Genomic DNA, 25,115 nt, shown 5'->3' with positions numbered 1-25,115 from the left:
ATTCTACTTCTATTCTTTTTCACATCCATCAAAAGCCTTGAGAGGGTTGTAACACGACAACAAGCTAATGAAACAAAGGGAGAGAACAGGGAATCTCATGAAAAAGATGGATCACGACTACTCTCCAGGATCTGGGATAAATGCTGCAGTGTTTTTGAGGATGTATCCTGAACATCTGTGGATGCTACTGATCATATAGTGTGTACTTCTGCCCCATTTCAAACTGTCTATGGAACTCATTAAGTGTGTGTGTGGTGAGAGGACCATAAAATCATTCTTACTGTATTGTGAGTGCCTTGTATTCTAACTATTTTTCTCTTTGTTTTCTTTTGACCTATTTTTGACTTCTTTTTTTTTTTTTTTTAATCTCATTTATTTATTTTTAACAATGCGAAAAATACAAGCTTGGTGTCTAAAGGCCATAACAGTGTGATTCCAGCTCATAGGAAAATTCCTCTTCCCTTTGTGTCCTGTCCACACTAATACAGATATTTTATAAACGGGTTTTTTCTCTTCTGTTTATTTAAAAAGAATCTGTCTATATAATTGTCATCTTACAAAATATCTCTATCAACACTATGATACAAAAACAGCTACAAACTGGTCCAAACATTCAGACAAACTGGTTTCTAGCAGACTTTCAACAGTGGATACTGTGGACTGCAGTAATACTGGATGAAACAGACACAGTGGGATTCATCTATCATTAAATTGAGCAGGAACTGCGTTACAAACTTACTGTGAAAGGAGTAAATACTGTTGCATTCTTCATATAGTGGTGTATTCGGCACAACACAACTGCATGTGTCTGTGCTCATTGTGATTTCCAGCAGATACTAACCTGATTTGATTTACATGACCTATTTTCGATATTTCAGGGGCATATTCATTACACAAAACAACAATAGACATGCGAATTTCGGCGAGATGTTATCGTTTTCTTTCTTCACACCGATACACACAAATCAGAGTGTTTTTTTTCTCTTCATTTTAGTGACCTCAGGCAACATTTGCATGTGCAGAAGGGACCTAACCATCAAGAAAAATGTTCATTCATTAATTTGAACAGGGCATTAATCTACAAACTGATGAAATCCCACCAAAAACAGCTATTTGTGTTAAGTGGAAAGTACAATATTAGAAAGTCAACATACTGAAGTGAGATAGTGTCAAACTGTTAATATTATGAGCAGTTAACAACTTTTAAGCACTGTTACTCCCAGCCAAGTATGGCCTGAAGTGTTGAAAGCGATTCGGTCTTTAAAATATTTGTAAGAACACTTCATTTATTCTGTGGAATTATTGTCTTGAATATGTTTTATTGCTTCAAGAGTAAATCTTACCTGCAGCAAATGACAGCTTTACAGGAGAGGGCGAGGTCCAGGAAGTACTGTCGTACTCCGAATGTCAGGGCATATTTCAACGTTTTCCCATCAATAATGAGAGCAAAGTCGTTTTCCTTGTAGAGGGCATCTCCCAGCATTCCACAGTGATAGCTGAGGGTTTCCCTTGTTGCCTGAATAATGGAAAACATTTAATTTAACTTATTTGTGATAACTTAAAGCTCACACTGGTATACTGTTAGATGAAAACGTGAGGTTAGTAGATAGTATTAACCTCCTGTGCCCAAGTGGGTCATTTTTCCAAGAATCTACTGCAAACTGATTATAATTAATTGACGTATAAGTTAATGAAATGTGGTCTGTGTTTTTCTATCGTTTTTGGTCAATTTGTTAATGGAAACAAAAATACATAATTATAGAAGTGCCATTAATTTTCTGGCCAAAAATCAATTTAGCACAGAAAAATGTTAATTAATAATAGCTTATTAGGGTTTGTTAAGTAAACTCTTTAAGGATGACAGATGACCGTTCAGTGATACTGTGTGAGAAAATAGTGGAAAAAGTCTATAATTGGTGTGCAAAATGAATTGCATATGTTAAATTTGTTTTTAGTTAACATCATGTTTTATTTTGTTCTTTTTTCACTTCGTCCTTCTGGGCTCAGGCTCAAGGATATTGCTGTAATCAAATATTTGTAATCTGTTTTTGATTTTTATCTTGAGTCGTGTCATTTCAATTTTTTATTGCTCTAAAGAATGTAATGTTTTAGACAAAGGCAATACAACCTACCAGGAGGTATTTTAATTAGTATTTCAATTAGGTAGGAGGTATTTTAACTTGTAATTAATACAATGCAATGGCTGTTAAACCATTATACCTTAAAATATCATTAAAAATACAATGAAAATAATGATCACAAACTTCATTCCAATGTGCAAATCACTAAACAGAACTTTATGATGAAGAGATATTGATGTGTTTTTGTCCCTCAAATTCATTAAAAGTAAAGTAATAAGCCTGTTATGAAAATGTAACACGTAAAATTAATGTGTGGTTTGTCTCTTAGTTCTGTGAAATGCTATTTAAACTGCTGCTCTAAAACATTAATCGGGTAACTCGATTGCTATTTCATAACTGCAACCTAAATTATCATTATTATTAGACTGTGACTATTATCTGTTGCTGATTGCTGTTATGTTCTGTATGACAAAATGATAAATAACTAATAAATCTAAGTGTTAAAAAAAAAAAAAAAAGAAAATGCAACATGTATTAGGTAAGATATTTGAAAGATGTAGATTCTAACAACGTTTTTCTCTTACAAATACCCAATACCTCCCACTGTCTGATTTATACTTCATTACTGAGGCTACATTTTCTCTCCTTTTACAACCTACATTACGAACTAAAAAAGTATTTGTATGCATGCCCTAATAAGACAACAATAGCAAGCACATAAAAATGACAATATAATTCCTACTTGGACATTTGAGTCAAGTATTAATGTTTTTTCTAATTCACATTATTTTTTTTTTTATAGAGTAGACAGATCCAACATTCATCTTAAATTGCTGTAAAGCAGCTGCTCATGCTGGTTTATCCATGTCTCTCTTGATTATTACACTTAGTCCTCAGCCAAGAAGGTAAGGGTTGTGTTTGCTTTTACAGTATACAGCGATGATGATGAGTGATAGTGAAAGCTATAAATATGAGAATGACAGGAGGATTAACTGTCCTGGTATGGGGTATGAGAACTGAATGGATGCAGGGATGATATCATCACAGCATTCATCATTCAATCATCTTCCCAGATGGAGAAGTCATTATGAAATAAAGCAATTTCTACAGAATTGTATGTAACCACACAGGTGAATGTACTGTATATGTTCGCATTAAAATCACATTCAAAAGTGCAAACATATGACAAAAGCTTAATATTACACTCTGTGCTTTTTAACCGCAAATGTAATGTGCAAATATACAGCAAGTGCCTTTTGTGAATATGAGAAGTACATGACAAACTGAGGGCTATGAATGATTCAATAAATAACTGTTCAGACACATTATAATACAATGCAGGGTATCAGGCTAATGTGCCAAGCAGATGCTCAAACAGCTGTAATCATTAAAGAATGGTGGCCATTAACAGGACTGAGGGAGGGAGGGGTCCAGGCTGGTGTCAAGGTCAGATATGTCAGAGCAGCCAGATTGTACCAGGGGGACCCTGCAGTGTTCGCTTGGCATAACAAAACTCTGAAACCCCAGCTTTAAGGAAATATTTGGAGAAAGGGGCTTTACGTTTCACAAAGCGAGAGACGGAGAGTGAGAGACACGCACAGAAAGAGATGATGGATTAACAGAGGAGAGAAACAGAGCAAGAGGATACAAGCAGAAAGCAGCTGTGCAGACTTAACCATCCCTGATGGGGTCTGTAAAACAGCACGAGACGGTGGGCAGTGGGCAGCATGTGTATGTGTGTGGAATAGCAACGGGCAGAACAGAGACAAGTGGAGATATCTAATTCAGCCACAGAGTCCAAAAAGAAAGCCTCTCCCTCTCACTGAACAGTCGGGCTTGAGATGACGTAGACATATACACTGGTAGACCAAATGCAAAGGTGGCATTTCACTCTAATAGAAGATATCTGTGTGACACAAGACTTATTAAACGACTTTATTTAAGAAAAAGTGAAAAAATACAGGCTCTCAAATGTACTTAAAGGTTAAAAAGTAACAAATAGGCCTGTATGTGACATCTCTACCCTCTGTTAACTGAACTTCACTTCATGTTTATAAGATGCAAAGACTAATAACTTCAAATAAAATCACTTTTCATAGTCAGAAACAGAACTTTATAATACAATATTCATCAAGAGATATTTTAAATGCATTTAAACTAAAGTAACAATATTGTAAGGGGTTTAAATTACAGATATTTATGTTAAAGCACAGGGAGCAAAAACAAAAAGTTCAGAGAAAAATAAATACCAACACCTGTGCCTGACAACGTCACTTCAGAACAGTAACTGTTACTTCCTCTGACCGTATATATAGAAATCACTCTGTTTGGGGCACAATCTATCCATCACATACAGTGATAAGCACAGTTTACCATTTCCTCAAGTGGGGCAGCCATTTCCCCCCTAATTTCCACTGAGGAATTTTAGCTCTAATGCTACATGTCTGCTCCTAAAGCCTCTTTGTTATGGCTATAATGACCAGTTTAGCCTATGTGACAAGCTAGTGTTTGGTTTTGGAATGGCTATGTGGCATCCATTCAGAACCTATAAGAGCTTCCCATAAAGACTGAGCTCCATTGTTGATATAGTCCTTGAGTGATATAGCCAACAGGATGTGACACTCATGATGTGGAATCTGGACATTTGTATGGTTGTAATGTCATCATCTGTCTTAGACTTGGAGGCGCCCAGAAGGGGAGACTGCACCTACCTACACTACATATGGATGAAAACAAATAACTCAGTGGCATCTTAAAATACAGCTCTCATACTGTATTTATTTTATTTCACTTACATTGCAATAACCAAAATACACTTGTTTCTTTTCAAAAACACTAAAATTAATCTTTGTGTAATGTTCATAAGCTGATGCTAACAATACTCAATAAGCGCTGTTAGCTCTCACCGACTGTTCTTCTAATCCTACCTCTGAGACCATGTTTTCTAATGGGAACAATCAGTACGAGTAAGATTTAGTACAGAGGATGTCTTGGAGCTTTTGAGCAGACTAAAACTTTATCCTTCCTTTGATAACCATTTCTAAACAAAGCAAAGAGGGGAGACATGCTCCAATTACTCTCTTTTGCAGCACGAGTGCGCGCAAAATTACCTGACCCTCTGTTCATTGTGCCTCCTCTCAGTCTTGGTGGAGAGTTTCCTGCATTTGCGTTTTAACAAACTGCCTTATGTAAGCATCTGCTCAACCACAGGAGAATGGGAGCTGACATTTCAAAGAGCCAGCCCGTACGCCTTATGAATTCACCGACCCCAAACTCTTACCTCACCTCCATTTATCACGCTAAATGACCGGCTGACAGACTGAAGGCTGTCCGTCATCACCCCCAAATGCACACCCACCCACTCCCCCTACTGCTTCCCCTCCTCTGTCCACTTCTTCTCACCGTTCTCTGCTTCATGTCTAACAAAATCAACACAGTTAGGTTTCTTCTCCATCTGTGATTCAGTGCTGACTGAGCTCGATCCTGTTGGAAGTACAGGGACTTGGCCTTTTCAGTCTCAGAAACAACAGACAAGACTCTCCTGCTGGGGGGTCAACAGACCTCTCTGTTGGGTGTCTTAAATATTTTAAGGGAGATCTGGGGATGTGTAGTGGCTGTGTAGGCTAAAGGCTTCCTGTGGCCTCATCCCTTCAGTTGTAGGCTTTTTTATTATTATAGTATTATTCCCTCAAGTTCACTAAAAAAGCATTTGAAGAATTTATTCACAGTCATTTTAAGTTCTGTAGAAATTCCACCAAGACCACACTACTGACCCACACTATAATGACATTTGTCTCTTACATTTGGTCTCTTGTTAATAAATACATTAGGAAATCATTTTTACAGTGGAAGTTGCAAATCCTGTTATTTACAGCAAGGAATCCAGAGTCTTGAGCTTTGAGATTGAGGTCATGTTTATGAAAAGTCGCAGAATACTTACATCAAGTGTGTCTTCATTGATCACAAGCATGCCCATGTTCTTAGTCAGTAGTTTGCAGGAATGTCCTACAGTGAAAAAGAAAAACAGAAGGTTCAATGATCAGAGAAAATTGTAAAATGAACTCTTTAAACATGAACATAAACCCACTAATTCAGCCTGGTTTCTGATGAGGATGGTTTAGAATCATCATTTATTTTACTGAATTATTTTAACAGATTTTTAACAGATTTTAACTCTTTTCCCAAAGCTCTTTCTGTTATTTTCTTTTACTGTTCTTGTTAATCTTGTCTTTGTGCATTTGCTTTATTAAAATGCCCTTCAGCTCAATGATAGTTTATCTGCCCAGACCCCAGTCACACATGCACATACATTCTTAAAATACAAATAAACAAACATAAAATAAAACAAAAATAAAATCCTCAAAAGAAATACTTCAAGTGCAGCAATACCACACTTTAAAGGATACCAATTAAAAAGTTAAAGCTTAGAGACAGTGTCTCTGGGACATGACTAATGAGTTTGGTTTACAAGGGTTTGTCAGTTTCCTGTTTTAATAGGCAGTTACAACTCTGAGTTACCCAACATTGCTCTCTGGGGAGCGTTCTCCTCTGCTCTCGGCTGGGACAGATGCTTAGGGTCACAGGCAAGGTGGTAGACAGAGCCTCCCATTGGGAAAAACAGAAATATTTCACAAAGTAAAACTGAAGCCTTCAGTGTAATACCACAGTTGTATGAAAAGGCTGCCATCTGTGGCATAACCACATGAATATTTGTGGGATTCAACACTTTGCTTCTGTCTGGAAAGAGATTTTCGTTTCTTTAAGGGGGTTACCACAAAGCCCATGTCTTGTGAATACATGGGTGGTATTTTCTGAGAGTGAGCTGGATCTATGCACAAAACACGCAGACACAGTCCAAACACAATTGAGCACACACAGTACACACATAGGGGGGCCTTGCATGAGGAAATGAGTAGATTTCACCTCCAGAGCTGGAGTCAACCAAACAGGTTGAGGTCTGGAACTGGCAGATTGTTTTCTTAAGTGCAAAGGTGCAAACGTCGAAAAATTTGCAAATGTGTGGAAAATGTCTCCCCATCTCAACACTGTCTCTCCTCCCTTCCCCCTTGTCAATTCCTGCCACAGCCCTTCCGCTTAATGTGTTTACCTTAAGCTCATTTGACTGCAGCCAAACTGCCCTTTTTTATTTCAGCAGAGAAAGTTACATTCCTGGCCTTTCTCCATCTCAGGCGGAACTAAACACTGCTCCCACAGGATTTCAGGAATGTCCAACAGTGACACTAATGTCACAGTTATCTGAGATGGTGCAACAGTTTATGCTGCTCGTTTTAGCCAAAGAAGGCAGAGAAAATGGACATGACAAAGTGTCACTGGAGCTTGTGGAGGCAAGAGATGTGGGGACGTGAAATCAGTATGTGGAAATGGTGAAGTAGGTGGGATGTGGACACCTACTAACTAATATTTGTGTTGGCAGATCAGTGATTTATACGTCAGTCAGAGTGTCTGCTGTGGGTTAAATCAAAGTAACAAAAAGGTGCAGACTGATGACGTAAAGAACCATGGGATGAGGACAGCTGTTGCTTTTACTGCCATTTTTGAGGAAAATCTATATGATGTAACTCAGAAATTATGTTTTCAGACAAAGTTAAAAAATATAATCTCGAAGATTTTCATTTAAGCAGATGTCAGTTAAGTCATGCACTATAGTTAAATGAGGTATGCTATGTTAATTCTCCTGTCAGTGCCCTTGACCAAGATATTGGCACAGATTTGGAGTGGGTCCCTGGAGGTCTTCAGTGGCAGCCCACAGCTCTTTGTGTGTACACTAGGACTGGGCAAATGCAGAGGTTGAATTTCACTGTATGGACAACAGCAGGGAACTTTACATTTACTTTAATACAGCCTTTATCAAACTGTACCAACAGAGGATTGTGTTATTGTATGATTTTGTTGCTACAGTGTTGTTGCATAAGTGACTGGTACTAGAGATCATGCAATGCTTGATCAGTCCTGAAATATCAATAAATTAGCTCTATACTTGTTTACTGTGTTTCAAAATGGAATGTGAATAAATGTCATGTGGAGTGGCTGAAACACTGCATTGCTGGTATTACTATGTCTGTGCATGACCACAGTTGTTTCCCTGTAAAGGTGAGACGATGCCATCGAGACGTCAAACAGAGGGTGGATTTCTAGAAATTTCACAACTGTTGGACATGTCAGATGGAAGCATCATAAAATGTAAGGCCACAAGTTAAAAATATATATATCATAGGCCTTTAAATATGGAAATCTATCTTTAGGGGAAGGATCTCTTCTCTAACCAGGATTAACTGTGCTGCTTTATACACTTGCCTTCTCATCTGTGATCACTTCATAGTGCAGTAGAATTTCCCAAAAAGCTGAACAGCAGGCACTTTCCTTTCATGGAATTCTGCCTCTAACTTGGCTTAAGCATTACATGTGTATAACTCCCTTCAACCAACAACTCACAGCTCTGGCAGAGTGTCCCAGAGCAAACATTACTCCTGCCCTAGACAGACAGACACATGCTGTCAGAATATTTACTGTATATTATGTAATGGTGGTTCAAAACAAGGAGCAAAATGAAACAATGGCAGTCTTCACAGCTTCTGACGTGTCAGTCAAATCCAACTGACCTGGTTTGTTTCAGTACTATAACTGTTAATACTGTGCCAAAAGTCAGGCCAACTCAAAACACAGAAACACCAAAACGTGACAGGCTAAATTCACCACTCCAGTGAGGCAACCCCTGGTTATAGGGATCATTTTTCAATGAGGAAAATAGTAAAAAAACAAAGTCAATATTGAGAGGAGGTTTTACAGAGCAACTCAGTCAAAAGGCGGACCTGTAAAAATACTTCTAGTGAGCATGTGCTTCTGCAGAGCACCCTCACATCTGGGCACAGCGGGCACAAAGGCCTGATTCAGTCAGGCCACAGTGGTAGGTAGCCACAAACGGAGGTACTTTTAATATATATTTTTCTAAACTTTGTGTTAATATGTCGGGTGTATTCAAGGTTAATATATTTGTAGTAATTGGCCACATCTAAGCTCTAACAGACTCCATTTTAGGAAGAGGAATATATACTGATCCAGTTGTCCAGCGTAAGTAATTCACATTTATGATAACATCTGTAAGGTTATAATCTCAAGGGGAGCCATATACGTGAGAGGTGCCTGCTTGTGTACATATGCATGTTATTTATTTCATGTCAATGCACTGTGCTCATACATCATTTTGCATTCTGCAACAGATGCTTTTGCTAGATGTGTGTGACAGAGCAACATTCTGCATGTCAGTAGTTTGTCTTGTTGGATGAAGAATGACTACAGGCCTGACTGGAGTACCTGTTTCAGGCTGTCGTACACATAATCTCATAGCAGATCAAACTTTGTGTGGACTTTACATTTTGGTTTATGGCCAACTGCGCAAGAGAGGCAATGTTATGAAATACATTTTAATAGAATTCATGGGTACACTCCAAAGACAAGTCCAGCTGCATTACTACACGGCTATACGACAGCTGTTTTGTTTAAACAATATGTGCAACAGTGAGGGAAAATATGTATGGAAAATTAAATTCATGTAGAAGACCCATGTTTGAGCCTCATGAACACAAGCTTCACCAATATTGATGGCTGTTTCCTGTTTGTCTCCAGTCAGGATCCAGATTTTGATGTCAGCTTTCATCAGGGTCTCTATGGTCTCAGGTACTTTATCCTGGAGTTTGTCCTCAATCGCTGTGGCTCCCAGGAGCTGCAAGTTCTGCACCAGAAATTAACATAAAGCAGAAAAAAAAGTTGGCAAAAATTCGATAAGTGGCGATCAAAACAGAGGAAGGCCTTTAAAACGTCATGTGTCAGAGAAACATGTGGGCCAGGATTGTGTCACTCACTCAGTTGTGTTTTTTCCCTCATCAGCTGCTCTTGTTTATCACCCAGAAAATCCAGCACAGCCTTAAGGGGTTTTGGATCAGTAACTGTGCCTCTGTTTTTGTGCATATCTCCCACACAAGCACACCCACAAAATACTGCTGGTGTTTTTCCCAGGAAACATGGTGGTTCTTTGGGGCTGGTTTGTGGCCTCATATAGGCCCATCACAGAGCTCAGCATTTGACAAGGCCCAGGGGTAGAAAGGAGACGAGAGCCAGCAGCAGAGGAAAGGCAGGGGAAGCTTGTTAAGCTGTGACCTGAGCTCTGCTGTCTGTACGTCTGTAGCTCCGTCCTTTCTAATTATTCGGAACCACACATCATAGAAAATTGTGCCTGAGGAAGAACAAGGCTACATCTGATAAGTTCTCATTTGCTTTTTTTTTATGTGAATTGTTCTATTGTTACTGCGGTTGTTTTTGAGGCACTCTTTGAGGATTATGGCCAAAGAACCACTTGGATCAGGTTTTCAGCCCCCAAGCCAGGGTGGGATATTTATACCAGCAAAAAGCTTGTAATTTGTGTCTAGTGTTGGTGGGTTACCAACATTAATTTGAGTTTTTTTTTTAGGGTTTTTTTTTGCATTTCAGTGTCTACTACGCCTCTAAATTCACCTGCTAATGTGAAGAGTGCATATTTTTCTGCTCCTTTCCCAATGTGAAGCAGTAGCAGATGTATTTTTAGAAAGTGCAGTTCACCACAACACAGGCACTTCTTCATTTGTCATTTAATGCTGATCTTTTGATGGTCTTCTGGGAGTACTACATATAGTTTTTACAAGATAGCTGAGCATAAGTTCAAGGTGGCAAGAAAATAAAGATTACAGAACAGAAAAGCAGTCACTTTGAAACATGAGTCAGCTATTACAAAATTTACCGTCTTCCCGAGACAAATTAAAAGAAAATTAACATGAATAGACCATCAGTATTAAGCGGCAATAAACAAATGCTCAAAAACTGACTCAAAAACAAAAGGTTAAAAAACCTTCTATCAGAATAGAATAACAATTTGTAGATGACAATAATGTACCATTTTCTTTCACCAGTCTGCAATAATCACTCAGTGTGTTGCAATTTGTTTGAAATATGATGTGATCCTTTTGACTGATTTCACACTGTCAAATATTTCATGCTGTGAAATTTCACTGTAGCTCTACTGCACCACCATGTGGCCTGAGTGTTGGCATCTGTAGGTGTGGATGATGAGTGAGTCCAAAAACCAATGAACCCTAAAGCCTGGCAGCAACACTTTGCCCATTAAGCAATGAACATTGAATTTTGCCCTCTGAAAGTGTATGTCATGATTGATTGCCTCCATTTGTTTTGGGCAGCCAAGAGCTGCCATGAAGAACATGCCAAGTGGGTGATTTACGACTGTGGCTTCCTGTGTTTGACTACCGTTTCCACACAGACCCACCTCACAGAAAACTAAATCTACCTGGTGGTTAAACCTTGAATCTTTTGCTAACATAAACACATAGTTTTTCAGAGGTATGTAGATTTCCAGGTGCGATAAAAGTATTTCAATTACTTATACAGGAAAGTCTCAGTTTTCTTCTGCAGGTGGACAAAGGGTTTTCAGATGTACTGTGTGTTTTGCATAAAACGAAGGCACAAATGAAGATCATATTGTCACCTGTCAAGGTCACCGATATCCAGCATTTGAGTCAAGAATAGCAGTCAAAATGAGACATTTACACTGAAATGAATCCATTTATTTTAAACTCATTGTGCAAATGTAAAATTTCATTCTTATTCCCTTCACATACCTTCTCAATCAGTTCATAGCTCTCCTCCAGCTTCAAGGCTCTGTTCTGCAGGGAGGTGCAGGCCCTGTGGTGGACCTCCTGCCACTGCTGATAGGATGACTCACTGATGTCTGCCACCGCAAAGCATAGAGTGCGCAGCCCTGTATCACAAAAACAACTTAGTTAAAAGCCATGATTTGTGATCATTTTCTATTTGATCATTTAGCCAGTCGAAAGAATGATATGGTGTCAAAATGGTAGAAAAAATACTACCAAATTAACAGAACTCATGAAAGTGTTATATCTAAAGCCCCGTGTTTATTTATGACTGGTATTTATTATTAGCATTTATTATATAAGTTGGGTGTTTGGAGGCAAAATTTGGAGTAAGTTACAGAAAAGAAGTCCCAACCATGTATTAGTTGATGTGTACAAAATTACTATATTCTATGTTAGAACTCTGATAAAAAAAACAAACAAACAAAAAAAAAACACTGTACCTGAAGAGTATAATGGCTAAACCTAATTTTGATTTCGTCTCACAAATGTTCTCTTGTTTGTTTAATCTATCATATTTGATGCTACTATTATGTTTGATTTATATATTTTGTCTGTTACAATGTGTACAAGTTCAAGAAATTTCCTGGCTAAATAAAAGATAAAAACAACATAAAACCATTTTACAAGTTCTGCCATCCTTTGAAACCAATAAAATTTACCCTTTTAAGCTACTTCTTTTCATTTTCAGTCTGAATCAAAAACTGGAAAAAAAAAACTATTAAAATGCAACAACTTCAACCCATATAAGCAGTGGCTTTATGTTAAGTATCCAAAGGCGGTAAAATATGAACCCTGACACTGTTTCAATGGGTATAGATAATAAATTCATCTTAGTTGTGAATCTTATCAGTTATTGTTTTCAGTCTAAGGATAAATCTACTCAAAGACTCTGTGTGTAATGCAAATATTATTTTAGAAACATACAATACAGTAAGTAATTGTTAGCATTTTTGTTGCTCAGAAAAGCTAAAGAATGTTCTTGCATTTGTCAGCTTTTATCAAATTACTGTGACTGAAGATCTTCACAATCTGTCCCTGCTATATTTAGCCTACATCAACTATTCCCAATGACATCATTTTGCTGGTGTCTCACAAGGGGGCAGTATGAACACAGAACAGAAAGAAGAGTCTGTGATGCAGTTTCTTTCAGGTCCACTGCCTTAGGTTAAAACTCCTTCTGCATACAAATAATAGGATTAACCCTGCATCACATAATGACGTATAAGGTTATGGAGAGAAAAAAATCCATGTGTTTCCTGGTCAAAGAGTAACTATGAGAGGAAACAAATCTGAGAAGCGGAGATGTCTGAAGCATCCTGAAAGATGTTTTTAGTTTTGGTAGACAGGGGGCTGTGTTTGCCCACTCACCCTCAGTTGCGAACTGTTCCAGGTGCTTCAACGTAATCTCCTTGTACCGAGAACTGTCTGCCAGACGGTCATAAATCACTGTGTCCTACAGAGAAACAAACAGGCAATGGTTACGGGCACCTGGGAGGAACACGGAGGAAGCTCCTGGACATGGGTAACCGCTTTAAAGGGATGTGGATGAGGCTGGATCCATCCTTTATGAGCTGCACAGTAGCAAGATTTAACATTCAGATTTACCGGATAACCCTCGGGGTATTTGCAGTGATATAAAACGCACTCAGAGAGGAATGAACAATTGTATCTGCATTCAGCAATTAAAAAAAAAAAAAAACTGCAGGAGAGAAATAATGTTTTTAATAATATAAGTAATCATACTGTTTCAGATATTAGCCTCAAATTATAATCAAACATTTAAGAGAATTCTGCAAACACGTTATCATTATTGAGTTTACACATTTGGTTATTACTTACCTAATGTAAAAGTACGATTATTGCCTTTACGTCTGCCTTTGCACCGACAAGATTTTATGTGCTTTAAATTTTATTTTATTGCGCTTGTTCATATCAATTCACCTGTTAATCAAGCCTACTGTTGTAGTTTGCTACAGCTCACTAATCAACTGTGACTTTGTAAAATGTGATGATACTGGTCAACGGTTAAGATTTCCTCATAAGAAAGCAAAGCAATAAGGGTCAGAGAGCATTCATCGCTGTGTGTGGTAATGAAGGCGATGGCCTGTCATGTGTTGCCATGGAGAGAGACAGACACTCACAGCTCCTTTGCAGTAGAGGCGAATCTTCCCAGATGGCGTGCGCATGATGACTGACATTCTCTTCCTCGTGCTGTGAGAGGAAAGGCAACACAGAGTGAAGCTGAGAGTATGTGGGATAAGGAGAGGAAGCAAGTGATAAACCACATTAAAGGTGTTAGATTTGCTATAGAAGATTACCGCAAACGGTTTGAGCATATGTAGTGTGACAAGAAATCTCACCTTAGTCTTGTGAGAGTTAAAGGAAGATGATGAACTCTGATAACTTGTAATTCTTATAAGGCTCATGCCCTCGTAACTATGTTTGAGTGATGGTGCGTGAGGACATGGACGTTTCACTTTGAGTGTTAAAGCAGCAGCGGGCTGTTATTTATACATCGTTTCATGTTGTTAAATTCTGTGAGTGACACTACAATGCAGTGAATAAATACCACATTCTGCTTCTGGTCGTTTTGGGGACACCTTTTCTTCTTCAGTTACAGACATCATTAATTATCAGATGATTTTCTTGCAATATAAGTGAGTATAACTGTACTGCGATACCATCAATATTGTCGTAAATATTTCATCATAAGAAATATTTATAAGGCTACTTTTGAAACAGATTATTAGTTACCCAGCTAATACGTAATCAAACCATTTTTATTATGTCAAAGTGATGCGAATTAATACATTTGATTACTTTTGTAGTATTTTTTACACTTGCTACCATTAGGCAAAGGCAGTATATACCCTGCAATCCAGTTAATTCCAATGATCAAATGCAGTACCTTCTTGTAATAACAGCATTAACCACTGCATTGCCTGCCTCCCCGTACACTTAGTGGGAAAAGCGAAAATCTCAAAAATATTAATTTAAACCAACTCTCTGTACACAGATGTTTGATTCTTTTTTTTTAATCAGAACAAAACACTGAAAAATGTAATTGTTTAACAATGTGGCCAACTATCTTACTGTGGTCAGCTGTCATATTCTATGCATAAAGTGTTTGTCCAAAATAAACTGGGAACCCCTTTGTAATTACTGATACTTGGATTAGTAACTTGATTAAATTACATATTTTTTTTAGTATATACCTGCCTTTTGCACCTGCTTTTTATCTGTTTTTAATGTGTTTGGTTTCTGTTTTTATCATTTGCTGTATGTAAAGTGTCTTTGAGTTCCATGAAAAGCGCTATACAAATAAAATGTATTATTATTATTAGTAGTAGTAGTAGTAGTAGTAGTAGTAGTAACTGCAACTGATTATAATTATATATTCATATTTTTTACTCTGTTTCTCTCTGTATTTTTACTATGGATTTAACTGTTTTTATTATGATTCTACTATTTTATTATTTATTCAACTGCTCTAGTTTTATTTTGAAGCACTTTGTGACCGTTGTCTGTGAAAGTTGCTGTATAAATAAATCTTCCTTACTTACATTGCTTCTATAATTTAACTACAATGACTAGTTACTCACTCAACATTGCTCAAATTGCTCAAATTCCAACCGGTAGTCTATCACTGCACCAAAATACCACACTAACAAACACAAATGTATAGGACAGTTTACTATAAAATCTTACCTTGTAAACTCCAGCACATGAAGCAGCTCATACCTCTCTTCTGTTCCAAGCTAAAACCAAAGACGATACATGAGTCAACACACACAAAAAAAAACAGACAACTTATCTTAAGTAGAACAAGCCAACCCTGCAACCCTTCACCAATCAGGCCTAATTGCGCCTTCAATGTATTCATCACTTGCCTGCACTGAGCTGATGGCAAGAGAATAACAAGGTAAAATTCAATTAACATCCTTAATTGTAGAGACCTCTAGGTACAAGACGGAACGATTAGAGATGCTGAGAGCTTTCAAAGGCCTAATAAAGGTTATAAAATTGGACAAACATGTTCGAGACAAGATGTTCTCCGAAGGAAAAAAAACATGGAGATAGCTCTGGCCTTTCTGCCTCTGTTTTTTCGAGTGCAATCACCAGGTTAGCCAATTAAGAGAAGAGCAGGATGTGTGACCTAAGCTTTGGAGAGGACACACTGCATCAGCACAGGGGCTACGCTGGGAGCCATTTTCCATTACTGGACCATGTAAAAACAAAAGACTGGTTCTCTTTGGCATTATGCCGTTTATTTGTATTAAGTTTTCTCTCAAGGTCTGTTTTTGTGATGCTATATAAGCAAAGTGAAGATTAGTTGCTAAAATTACATCCTACTGTTATTCTGTACACTAAAATTTAAGCCGAAACTATTATTGTGAGTTTTTTCCAACTACAGGGGTCAACATAATGTCTTAGTGGCTCGTGTCACAACTCAAAACAGGTGAAAAGGTAGTTTTTTCTTAATAAATCATCTTTTAAACCATAATTATTTTGTCATATTACCATTTCCACTATAACACTGTCCGGGGTTCGACCTGAAAACACGAATCCCAGGTTTCGTGCTGCTCTCACCAGAGCTCCTTCATCTGTGGATAAAATGGAAAACACATTTTACTCATACATGCATATGGACGGTGATCATACAATGCTGTCTCAATGAATTTCACCGAGACGTTTGTGATAAAAAAAAACCTCACTCATATATAGTACACAAAACTAGTTCATCTGGACAGATTTTCACAATGAGGGCAGCCACTGAAAGCTGTGGACCAGGTAGCTTATGCTACAGCTTGCATGAGGATGCTGCAGGGCGAGAAAAGGCTTTCTGCTCGTTTTGTTACAGTTCACTTAACTAGCTTTCTATTTGCAACTGTTCCCCCACACTGCATCAAACCCCAGAGCTCCATAAGGCCATGATTGTTTTAGGCACTAAGGTATAGAGACATCCTCTCACATATGAAAGATGAACAGCATTAGATTTTTTTGGGGCTAATCAATATAAACTCAGTAACGTGGCAGTTTCTACAATAAAATGAGTTTGCTTACTCTGTGTTATGTCAATTAAAACAAATTGTGTCTTGTGATGAATATGTGTTTACTTTTGATCTATGGATTGTATCTTCCAGCACAGTTCCATTAAATTTCATTATGCAGATCTTTAGTTTCTAAGAAGTGGGTAAAATGCTGCTTTGTCAAGTTGTAGAGCTGATGTTAAAATGCTTTGAGCAGCAGGTTTTGTTGCAATTAAAATAAACACATAATAAAAAAAAACAAAAAACAAAACAGCTGCAGTCCCTAGCTCATCTCCTTTAGTGTTGGTCAAGGCTGAGAACCGCAATGTTGTCGGGCATGTTTCCTCGACTGACAGGTGTCTCCATCCATCACATTCAGCTGTGCATGTGAGAGGCCGAGGGATCACAGCGAGGCTCGAAGAATCGAAGTGACACACACCATGCATACTGTAAACAGGATATTTCATTTTCTAATATGATCCTTGGCTCTCTGCTGCACTCAGTGTCTTTATGAAATACGGGTGCAGGGAGGCAGCAGTGGTGAGTTCCATTTGTTAGACACAGAGGTCATTCGATGGGAAATTAACTACCACAAAAAAGAGGAATATTAAGGACACAGCTTTATTGAGCTACAGAAAATGAAACCAGAGCTGTGGCATTAATTATTTCAGACCTGCACTTCCACTTCTCAACCTGACACTGCCCAAAAGCAGCTGTAGCACAGAAATGTACATACATGCTCTGTTTAGTGTTGAATCTTCACCGATGCAGATCTTGTATGTATGTTGTTTTGTACTCCTGATTATTCTACTGATATTATCACCAGACTAGTTGATTCATGTTGACCATTTACTGTTTATACCGTTATAAGACTCTGAAATGATGGGTGTGCTCCAACTCCCTTTCTTTTCAACACATAATTTACTTACCTGTTTCTTACTGGCGAATAGTTACATCAGCACAAACACTGATTATTATGATGAATAAAACTGCAGAATCTATCATTTGCCTGCAGAAAGTAGTATCAACATTACTACATATGTGGGTCTAGTATGTCACTTCTCTGTATTTGTGTGTAGAAGAACAATGTGAAATGTACTAATCTTCAATGTCAGAGAAAATTTCGATGACTTCTTTCATCTGTATGAGCTGACAAGGATGGCCTCTACGATGTTAACATGAGACACGCGCTGGTTTTGATTTATTTACCATCATACACCTGTATTACACAAGTTCCATGATTATAATTTGACATGAGGTGTTTCACTGATGCGAAAAGTTCTGTTCACGAACACTAAGACTACGTTCAGATTGCAGGCAAATGTGGCCCAAATCCGACTTTTTTGCCCAAATGTGACCTGTATCCGAATTGTTTGAACAGCATAAATCCCTTTTTTTTTTCAAATCCAACACCCAGGCCACTTTCATATGTGGTTCTAAATCCGATACGCATCCAATATTTTGCAAGGTGACTTCAAATGGAACTCCCAGGTCGCATTTATCTGACCTTTACGTCATTGAAATGCAACAAACGTCCCAATTCTGCATCCCAGGAATGTTACTTCCGTAAACACAGTGCGTGTCTGTGTGGTCACATATTATGTCAGGACCTCTTTTGTGTATGCAGGTCAGGGTCGCATTCAGTTCATACCCAAAACTGATAGAAGTCACATTTAATGTGTAATATTAACAAGCAAACAAAAAAAATCGGATTTCACAAAAAAAAAATCTGAATTGTGCGTTAAGAGCTGCTGTCTGAACATAGTCTAAATTTGAGGAAAATGCTTTTAGTTTTTGTGCTGCTCATATGTTGCAACACACATGGAAATTTTACAAGAGTTGTATGCTTGTTATATATTTAATCATTAATTATTTTTATGTACATGTATTCTGCTTTAAATACACACAACATCACTGAAAATGAAGTCCTGTCCCCTGTGATTCTTTGAGTTTCAATAATAGATTAATCTAATATCTAAAAACATTTACTGGTCTTAATAATATACACAAAAATCATGAATCTGCATTCCGTTATTTCCAAGGTGGCTGTGTTCAGAAAGGTGCGTTATACCTGGAGATGCTGCCTGATAGGTGATCTTTCCATCAGTGCGTTCAGGGACTGCAGTGTGACAGATGGCCATCATGGTCATGAACTCCAGGATGACAGCAGCTGTAGGCTAAAGGAAGTGGAGAGGGCACTGTGACTTTTAATGTTCTTTGATAAAACATGTCACAACAAAACAGAAACACAAAATCTACCATGAGATTGATGGTACCAAGAGAGAGCGGGGAAAGAGACTCGCAGACACTGATCATGTTCAGTGAGTCTGGCTGTCACTAGGAGTTTTGAACAAAGAGCAGGATTCACAGACAATTTCTTTTTCATAAATCTTCGTATCATTAAGGTTCTCTATAGACAGCTCAGTTAGTTGGAAACGCACACTGTATGTTCATGTGAAACACGTGACTTCATTGTTCATCAGGCAGGTTCAGCCGCACTAATCACTGCTGGTAACAGGCCAAAAGGATCAGCTGCCCACAGACATTTATTCACGCATGTGCATGAAATATAAATATGATTCAGTTAATGGAAAAAAACCAGCATATAGTAAGAGGAGACTCATGAGTAATTTGCCATGGGGCAGATTCGGACAGGCATCTGCTGAGACTCCTGTCTGAGCCTGCAGGACCACCAGCTTTAGTCAGTGACCGCAGCTGAGGCAGAGATATCGGCATCCTCCAGGGCTACACTCAGTCTGAATTACAACGCAACATTATGAACTGTAACCAGGCTGATGATGTTTAGTATGAGCTCAGACTCTTAGTTCACTGCCATTATGAGCAAAGAGTAGCATTAAATATATGATAGTAAGAGAATATATAGCAAATATAGAATCAAACCTGATTGTATAATAGCTTCATCGCTATTATTTGAGCTGACCGTCATTATTTGGCATAATTATGATAATCATCTCTATTCACCTGCATAAGACAACATGGTGAGTAACCGGTATGTCATGTTTTATCAGCACTTCCACATCGTTTTACACAGTTTGAGGTTTGACAGGCACTGCTATTGTTTAATAGCCCCTGTGTGAAGAATTAGTGCCACCAACTGTTTACTTTGAGGTGTTTTATTTCTGTGGGTACCTGACTGTCATTATGTATAATTTCTTCATATATTTCAGCAATAGGCTACTTATATTTAAGTTCTGAAATCATAACATTTTTGACAAAAACTTCTTAGTGCAACCGATAAATATTAGTCACTGCCATTAGAGAAATAATATCTTATATTCTGATAAATATTGGTGTTATTTCAATTCAAAGAGCATGTTCTTAGCATACTAGGAATACTAGCAACACTAGCATTTCTTTTCTCTTTACAAATAAAAACCTGTGTACACACAGACCAGATTATTAAATTTGCTTTACTGTTGGCCATGGCAACTCAGACAGAGGATCTCTAACAGGGAACAAAGGAGCAAGTGAATGAACAGGAGAGGGGAGGACAAATCAAAAGGCCTTGTGTAAATGAAAGTACACAGAGTCTATTACAGTCCAGGTGGCTGTGAGAGCCCCCTCTGCCTCCTAGCAGCATGCTAATCTGCTCTGGGTTGACAGGTATCCTCTGAAGGACATGTCTGTGTGTGTGGACTGGTTGGTTTTAAACCCCTTAACAGCAGTTACATTTCAGTAAAACTGAGGTTGTTTCCAGGTAGTTTTAATTGATGTGATTTTGTTCAGTGATTATGGCTTAAGATATGGGAAAGCTAGAGAACAGAGTGTGTCAATAAGGACATTTACCGGTGTAGAATTACAAATATGTGTGTGTGCTACAGTCAGGATGGTGATAACCGGGTCGCAGAGGGCAGGACACGTTGAGAGGTTTGCTCTTAAAGCACAATTAGATGTGACAGCTAATACGGTGCTGCCAGCTCTCACCCCCGCAGACTCCTGGGTAATCTATGTCATGGCAACAGTGATAGACACTCATCACTTCGGACACGTCCAGTGTGGAGAAAGTTGAAGGGTCAAGACAGAATGAAGCAGAGAGCGAGCGAACAAAGGAACGCCCACAGAGGCTGCTGAATCTCTGCAGGCAGAGAAAATGTCCACTGACTCAAGTGAACATGAAAAGAAAGCACCATAGGGGATGTTTATTTTCGTCAGTACTGTTAATTCCCCTCTCCTGCAGCCTGCCACCGCCTTCAACACTGTATCAACACTACTCCTACAAATAGCCTGTGGCGATGCAAAACTGTTAATGATAAGGATTAGTAATGCTTAAGTAAGAGGCAACCTGATGGCCATAAGAACAAAGTGTATGAACTGTGAGAACATAAGGTGTTAAATGAAATGTATCACTTGATTAAGCATCTATCATAGTTTCATATGTGGGAGAGAACTGCTGGTGGTTTATTAATAGTTTCGGAACAGATGCTTTGAAGGTTGAAGATAATCTTTTTGCAGATTTCATACATATGACATAATCTTTACATTAAACCTTTAAGTCATTACTGCATTGCATCAGTCATCAGTCAATCGTATCATATCATGAGTGTTCTTATATGTTACAACGTGATTCATCTAGCAATCAACATTAGGTGGAAAACTATCACTCCAGTAATGTACAACATTAAGAAGATTAACAGAACACTTGTAAGCGTAGAGACCATTAAATTAATCATAGGCCAAATCGTTAGAAGAGATGCAGAGACAGTGTGGTTTCTAAACAGCGGTTGGTTGTGCACCATAATTAGCACTAAACAAAAGGACTATCAATATGATAGTAAAGCAGACCCAAGACAAACCAAACGTGTGGAGAGATTTGGCTGTCATAACCAACCAAACATCACAGTGGGATTACTACTCTCCCTGGCTGTGCTACTGTATGTAATTAGACGTGACACTCTGCCTCCCCCATGCTGTTCTGCAGCTGAGTGACTCGACCAGCCAATCAATCAGTTTTCACCCATTTCATTAGAACAGGTGGCCTTTGCTAATCCTTCTCGAGTCCCACTTTGTATGAAGTACACCGAATTTTGAGACAGGATGTTTATTTTAATAATTCTCCTGCTGTGTGTAATATTAAAATTATGAATATATTATACAATACAGTGTTTTGCAAGATATAGAGAACAAGAGTTCCACCATGTAAAAAGCAATAGGCAGGTCTTACTCTTGTCAAGTGCTTCTGAAGAAACACATGGGAAATTAAAGTGCTAAAAAACAGCTAGAGGAAAGCCATTTGCTTTTGCACTTTTATGTATTTCCTGGTAAAAGGATTGCAAGGATACAGCCCCCCTCTGACAAGCCCAGCCTGCTCTGATTGGTCTACTCCATCTGTAGAGCAACGATCCATAACAACCCACTGAGGACCCACCGATGACCCAATGATTGTCCCATAACTCTTTATGGGTCGGTAATTTGTGGTCATGGGGGAGGGACATAAAAATTTGGAAAACATCAAAGATGCGAAATTTGTCTTCCCCCAATCCAAAGTCCAAGATTAGTTCTTAAAAGCTGTTTATTGCTTTCCAGGAAATGACAAATTTGCAAATACTAGGGTGATCATACAAGAACATGTACAATATGGTTTCATATATGATTCCTTATATTCATTCCAAAGTACTGACATAATAATATGCTTAGTCAGAATGTAACACACTATACAAAGTACTGAGTATTAAAAACACCTAGTATTTGTACTTAGGTGTTAAATATGGTCTAAATACTCAGTCAGTAAGTCTGGAAATTTGATTCCATAAAGTAGGGAAATTGAAAATTTGCAGAAACCCTGTCCCTTTGTATGTCAAAAAGGCCCTCTGGATCCAGCAGAAACAATGTTTACCACTGACATAATGGGTACTGTTAAACATCTTGAGCCTTTTGGTGATTCTAAAGACGCTACATCCAGCAAATCACTAAAATCCACTTAAAAAAAGTAAGACAACATTATGTAAACACACAATTAGATGTGAAATCCTTCTTAATTTTGTCTTTTAACAGCAGCAGTCACTGCAGGCTGGTGGAGGGGAACCCTGACATTACTTACGTGATTACTTTGGAGGTTTTCCAGTAAGCTCGGGTCATTAAATCCAGCCTCATCTGATGAGTGTGTGCTGTGCCTGGAAAGAGGAGACGGAGAAGTCAAAACAAAAGAGCACACTGGAATACTTGATAGTAATGTAACACTGACAGTAGACTAGAGCACGTTGTTGTGACAGGAGATGAAACTGGAAAAGAACAAATGGGATACGTTTGCTTCAAGATCAGAGAGTATTCTGACAAAAAAGTTCACAAGAATAACACAAGGACTCAACAGTTAAAAAAATATCCATTAAGTGCCAACTGTCAGAGATAAAAATATCTTTCATATACTGAGAGAAACTTTTTTCCTGTCTTGCTGCACTTGAAATCTTTCATTGTCTACCACGGTGATGCTTTGTAGGCCTTCATGAAGGTAATAATCATGCTTAGATATGCATGATTGCTACAACCAAATAATATAAGGAATGCTTGTATTACCATCATCAGTCTATTTACGATTTATATGTAATTTACATACAAAGTAATTAATTAAAACTGCGTGATTTATTTAAACAGCACCTAAAAGCATGAGGTAATTCAGTTTACTACAAAATATGACAAAGGACAACAAACATAACTTTCATTTTATAAGCTCAACTCAGAGATTTTAAGGTTTTCACAAATTTAAATTTTTGTGCAAAACAAAAGTACCCTATAGATTCATGTACTATTTGTATGACTCTATATAAAACCAATGTGAGCTGAGCTGGGTCATAAACTTGCATTAACAGTGGCTCGCTGTGTGCCAGCTGTATTGACATGTGTTGAAAAGAGCATTAACTGCAATGTAGACAGAATGTAAATGCTGGTCTCTGGAGCTCTGGGAAATTACATTAGTGATGTGAGCTGCAGTGTGACTGGGATTCTATCCATCCCGACAGAAGGAGACCATCCTTTGAGAAAACAATGTTAAAATGGGACATTATTATTTCACAAAAGAATCTGCACTCGTGCATTTATTCATTTTTGCAATATATATGATAGTCAGTAGATTCCATAAATAATAAATAATGCTCTACTTGTTTTAGCAATTAAACAGGCACATGGCAAGCAAGCTGGATTTCTTGCAGTTATAAAGGGTATTTTACTCAAACACTAATCAAAATGAAGGCATGAAGGCAGAGCTCTGAACAGGAAATACAACTGGTTGCTCGTACATGCGCCAGAAATTCTTTCAGTTAATGGCAAGGTGGGAATACATTCAAGATTTTGTGGGCTATTTGGGAAACGGCAAAAGAAAAAAATAACTGACAGTGTTCTACTGATGACAGGAATTTACGTTGAGTGGAAAAAAAAAAAAAGATTCTGGATTGTGGTGAAGACCTTTTTACAGATAGAACTGAAAGTGATTTTTTTTTTTGGACTCCTAACAGTGGCTTAGGGCAGTGATTTTGTATGTAGCTACCAGCCACTCTGTCTGTCCAGCAGGAATCGATTCATGATTCGGTGATAAATAGAGTCCTATAGATCAGGTAGACAGCAGCTTTGTCCGTGGCACAGGATCTTGATAGAAATGTTACCGAGGCTGCCATTAGCAACCGTAAGTCTTTCCAATCCCACCGGATACACTGCTAAGATCTCTAAGAGCCAAACAGCCAGCAATGCTTCCATCTACTGCACAGCACAGAGATGTTTGGGAGGAAGAAAAATAGGGAAAAGACAGCAAAGCAATTAAATAGCCGGGCCTAAATCAATAGTGTGTTAAACCTGCCTAGATGAACTGGAGGTTACCTCAATTTATTATACTCAAAAGGCTTTATTAAAATATGTCAAGAAATAAATAATTAAATAAATGGCTGCATGTGAATCCTTGATGCACGTCATTAAAAAGACAGAACACCTTTAAACTATAAAGCTTTATGTCTGTATTTTAATCACAATCTGTACATGATATTCTCTCTGATTACAGTGGGTCTACAGTGTGAGCAGCAGAAGAACTAGTGTGAAACATGCAGTTTGATTTTTTTGGACAGATCTGTGGAGCATCAAGACTTCCAACCCTGATAGAGGAAAAGAAACCCAGAGCGTGTCTCTACTGCAGCAGTATCGCATCTCGCCGCACTGATCATCTTGATGAAATTTCTGAGGCACGAGGCTGGGTAAGGAGAACGGTCAGTTATTGATTATCTGCCAGCACGCAGAGGTCCCGGTCACTATGGGAACAAGGGTGCTGGCTGTTCACAGTCAAT

General features: G+C 38.2%; 1 protein-coding gene across 11 annotated transcripts in view; it reads right to left on the bottom strand.

The window, feature by feature from the left end:
• Positions 1 to 25,115, bottom strand: part of atp8a1 (ATPase phospholipid transporting 8A1) — a 119,809-nt gene that overhangs the window by 40,241 nt on the left and 54,453 nt on the right. For all 11 annotated transcript variants that reach the window (XR_003936510.1, XR_003936512.1, XM_030146162.1 and 8 more), the window contains 10 exons: positions 22,892 to 22,964; positions 18,905 to 19,010; positions 16,325 to 16,407; positions 15,512 to 15,561; positions 13,945 to 14,014; positions 13,172 to 13,256; positions 11,765 to 11,904; positions 9,693 to 9,831; positions 6,022 to 6,086; positions 1,344 to 1,516 (listed from right to left, as the gene is read on the bottom strand). Coding sequence is in view for 9 of the 11 variants with exons in the window: in XM_030146162.1 (XP_030002022.1) it covers positions 1,344 to 1,516; positions 6,022 to 6,086; positions 9,693 to 9,831; positions 11,765 to 11,904; positions 13,172 to 13,256; positions 13,945 to 14,014; positions 15,512 to 15,561; positions 16,325 to 16,407; positions 18,905 to 19,010; positions 22,892 to 22,964 (984 nt within the window). In the remaining 2 variants the exon portion in view is untranslated. The remainder of the gene's footprint in view (positions 1 to 1,343; positions 1,517 to 6,021; positions 6,087 to 9,692; positions 9,832 to 11,764; positions 11,905 to 13,171; positions 13,257 to 13,944; positions 14,015 to 15,511; positions 15,562 to 16,324; positions 16,408 to 18,904; positions 19,011 to 22,891; positions 22,965 to 25,115) is intronic.

This window comes from Sphaeramia orbicularis, chromosome 10 (genome assembly GCF_902148855.1).
Source record: "Sphaeramia orbicularis chromosome 10, fSphaOr1.1, whole genome shotgun sequence".
In the NCBI taxonomy this organism is placed as follows: Eukaryota; Metazoa; Chordata; class Actinopteri; order Kurtiformes; family Apogonidae; genus Sphaeramia; species Sphaeramia orbicularis.
Note: the sequence above shows the minus strand (reverse complement) of the source record. Positions and strands in the feature narration are given on the sequence as shown.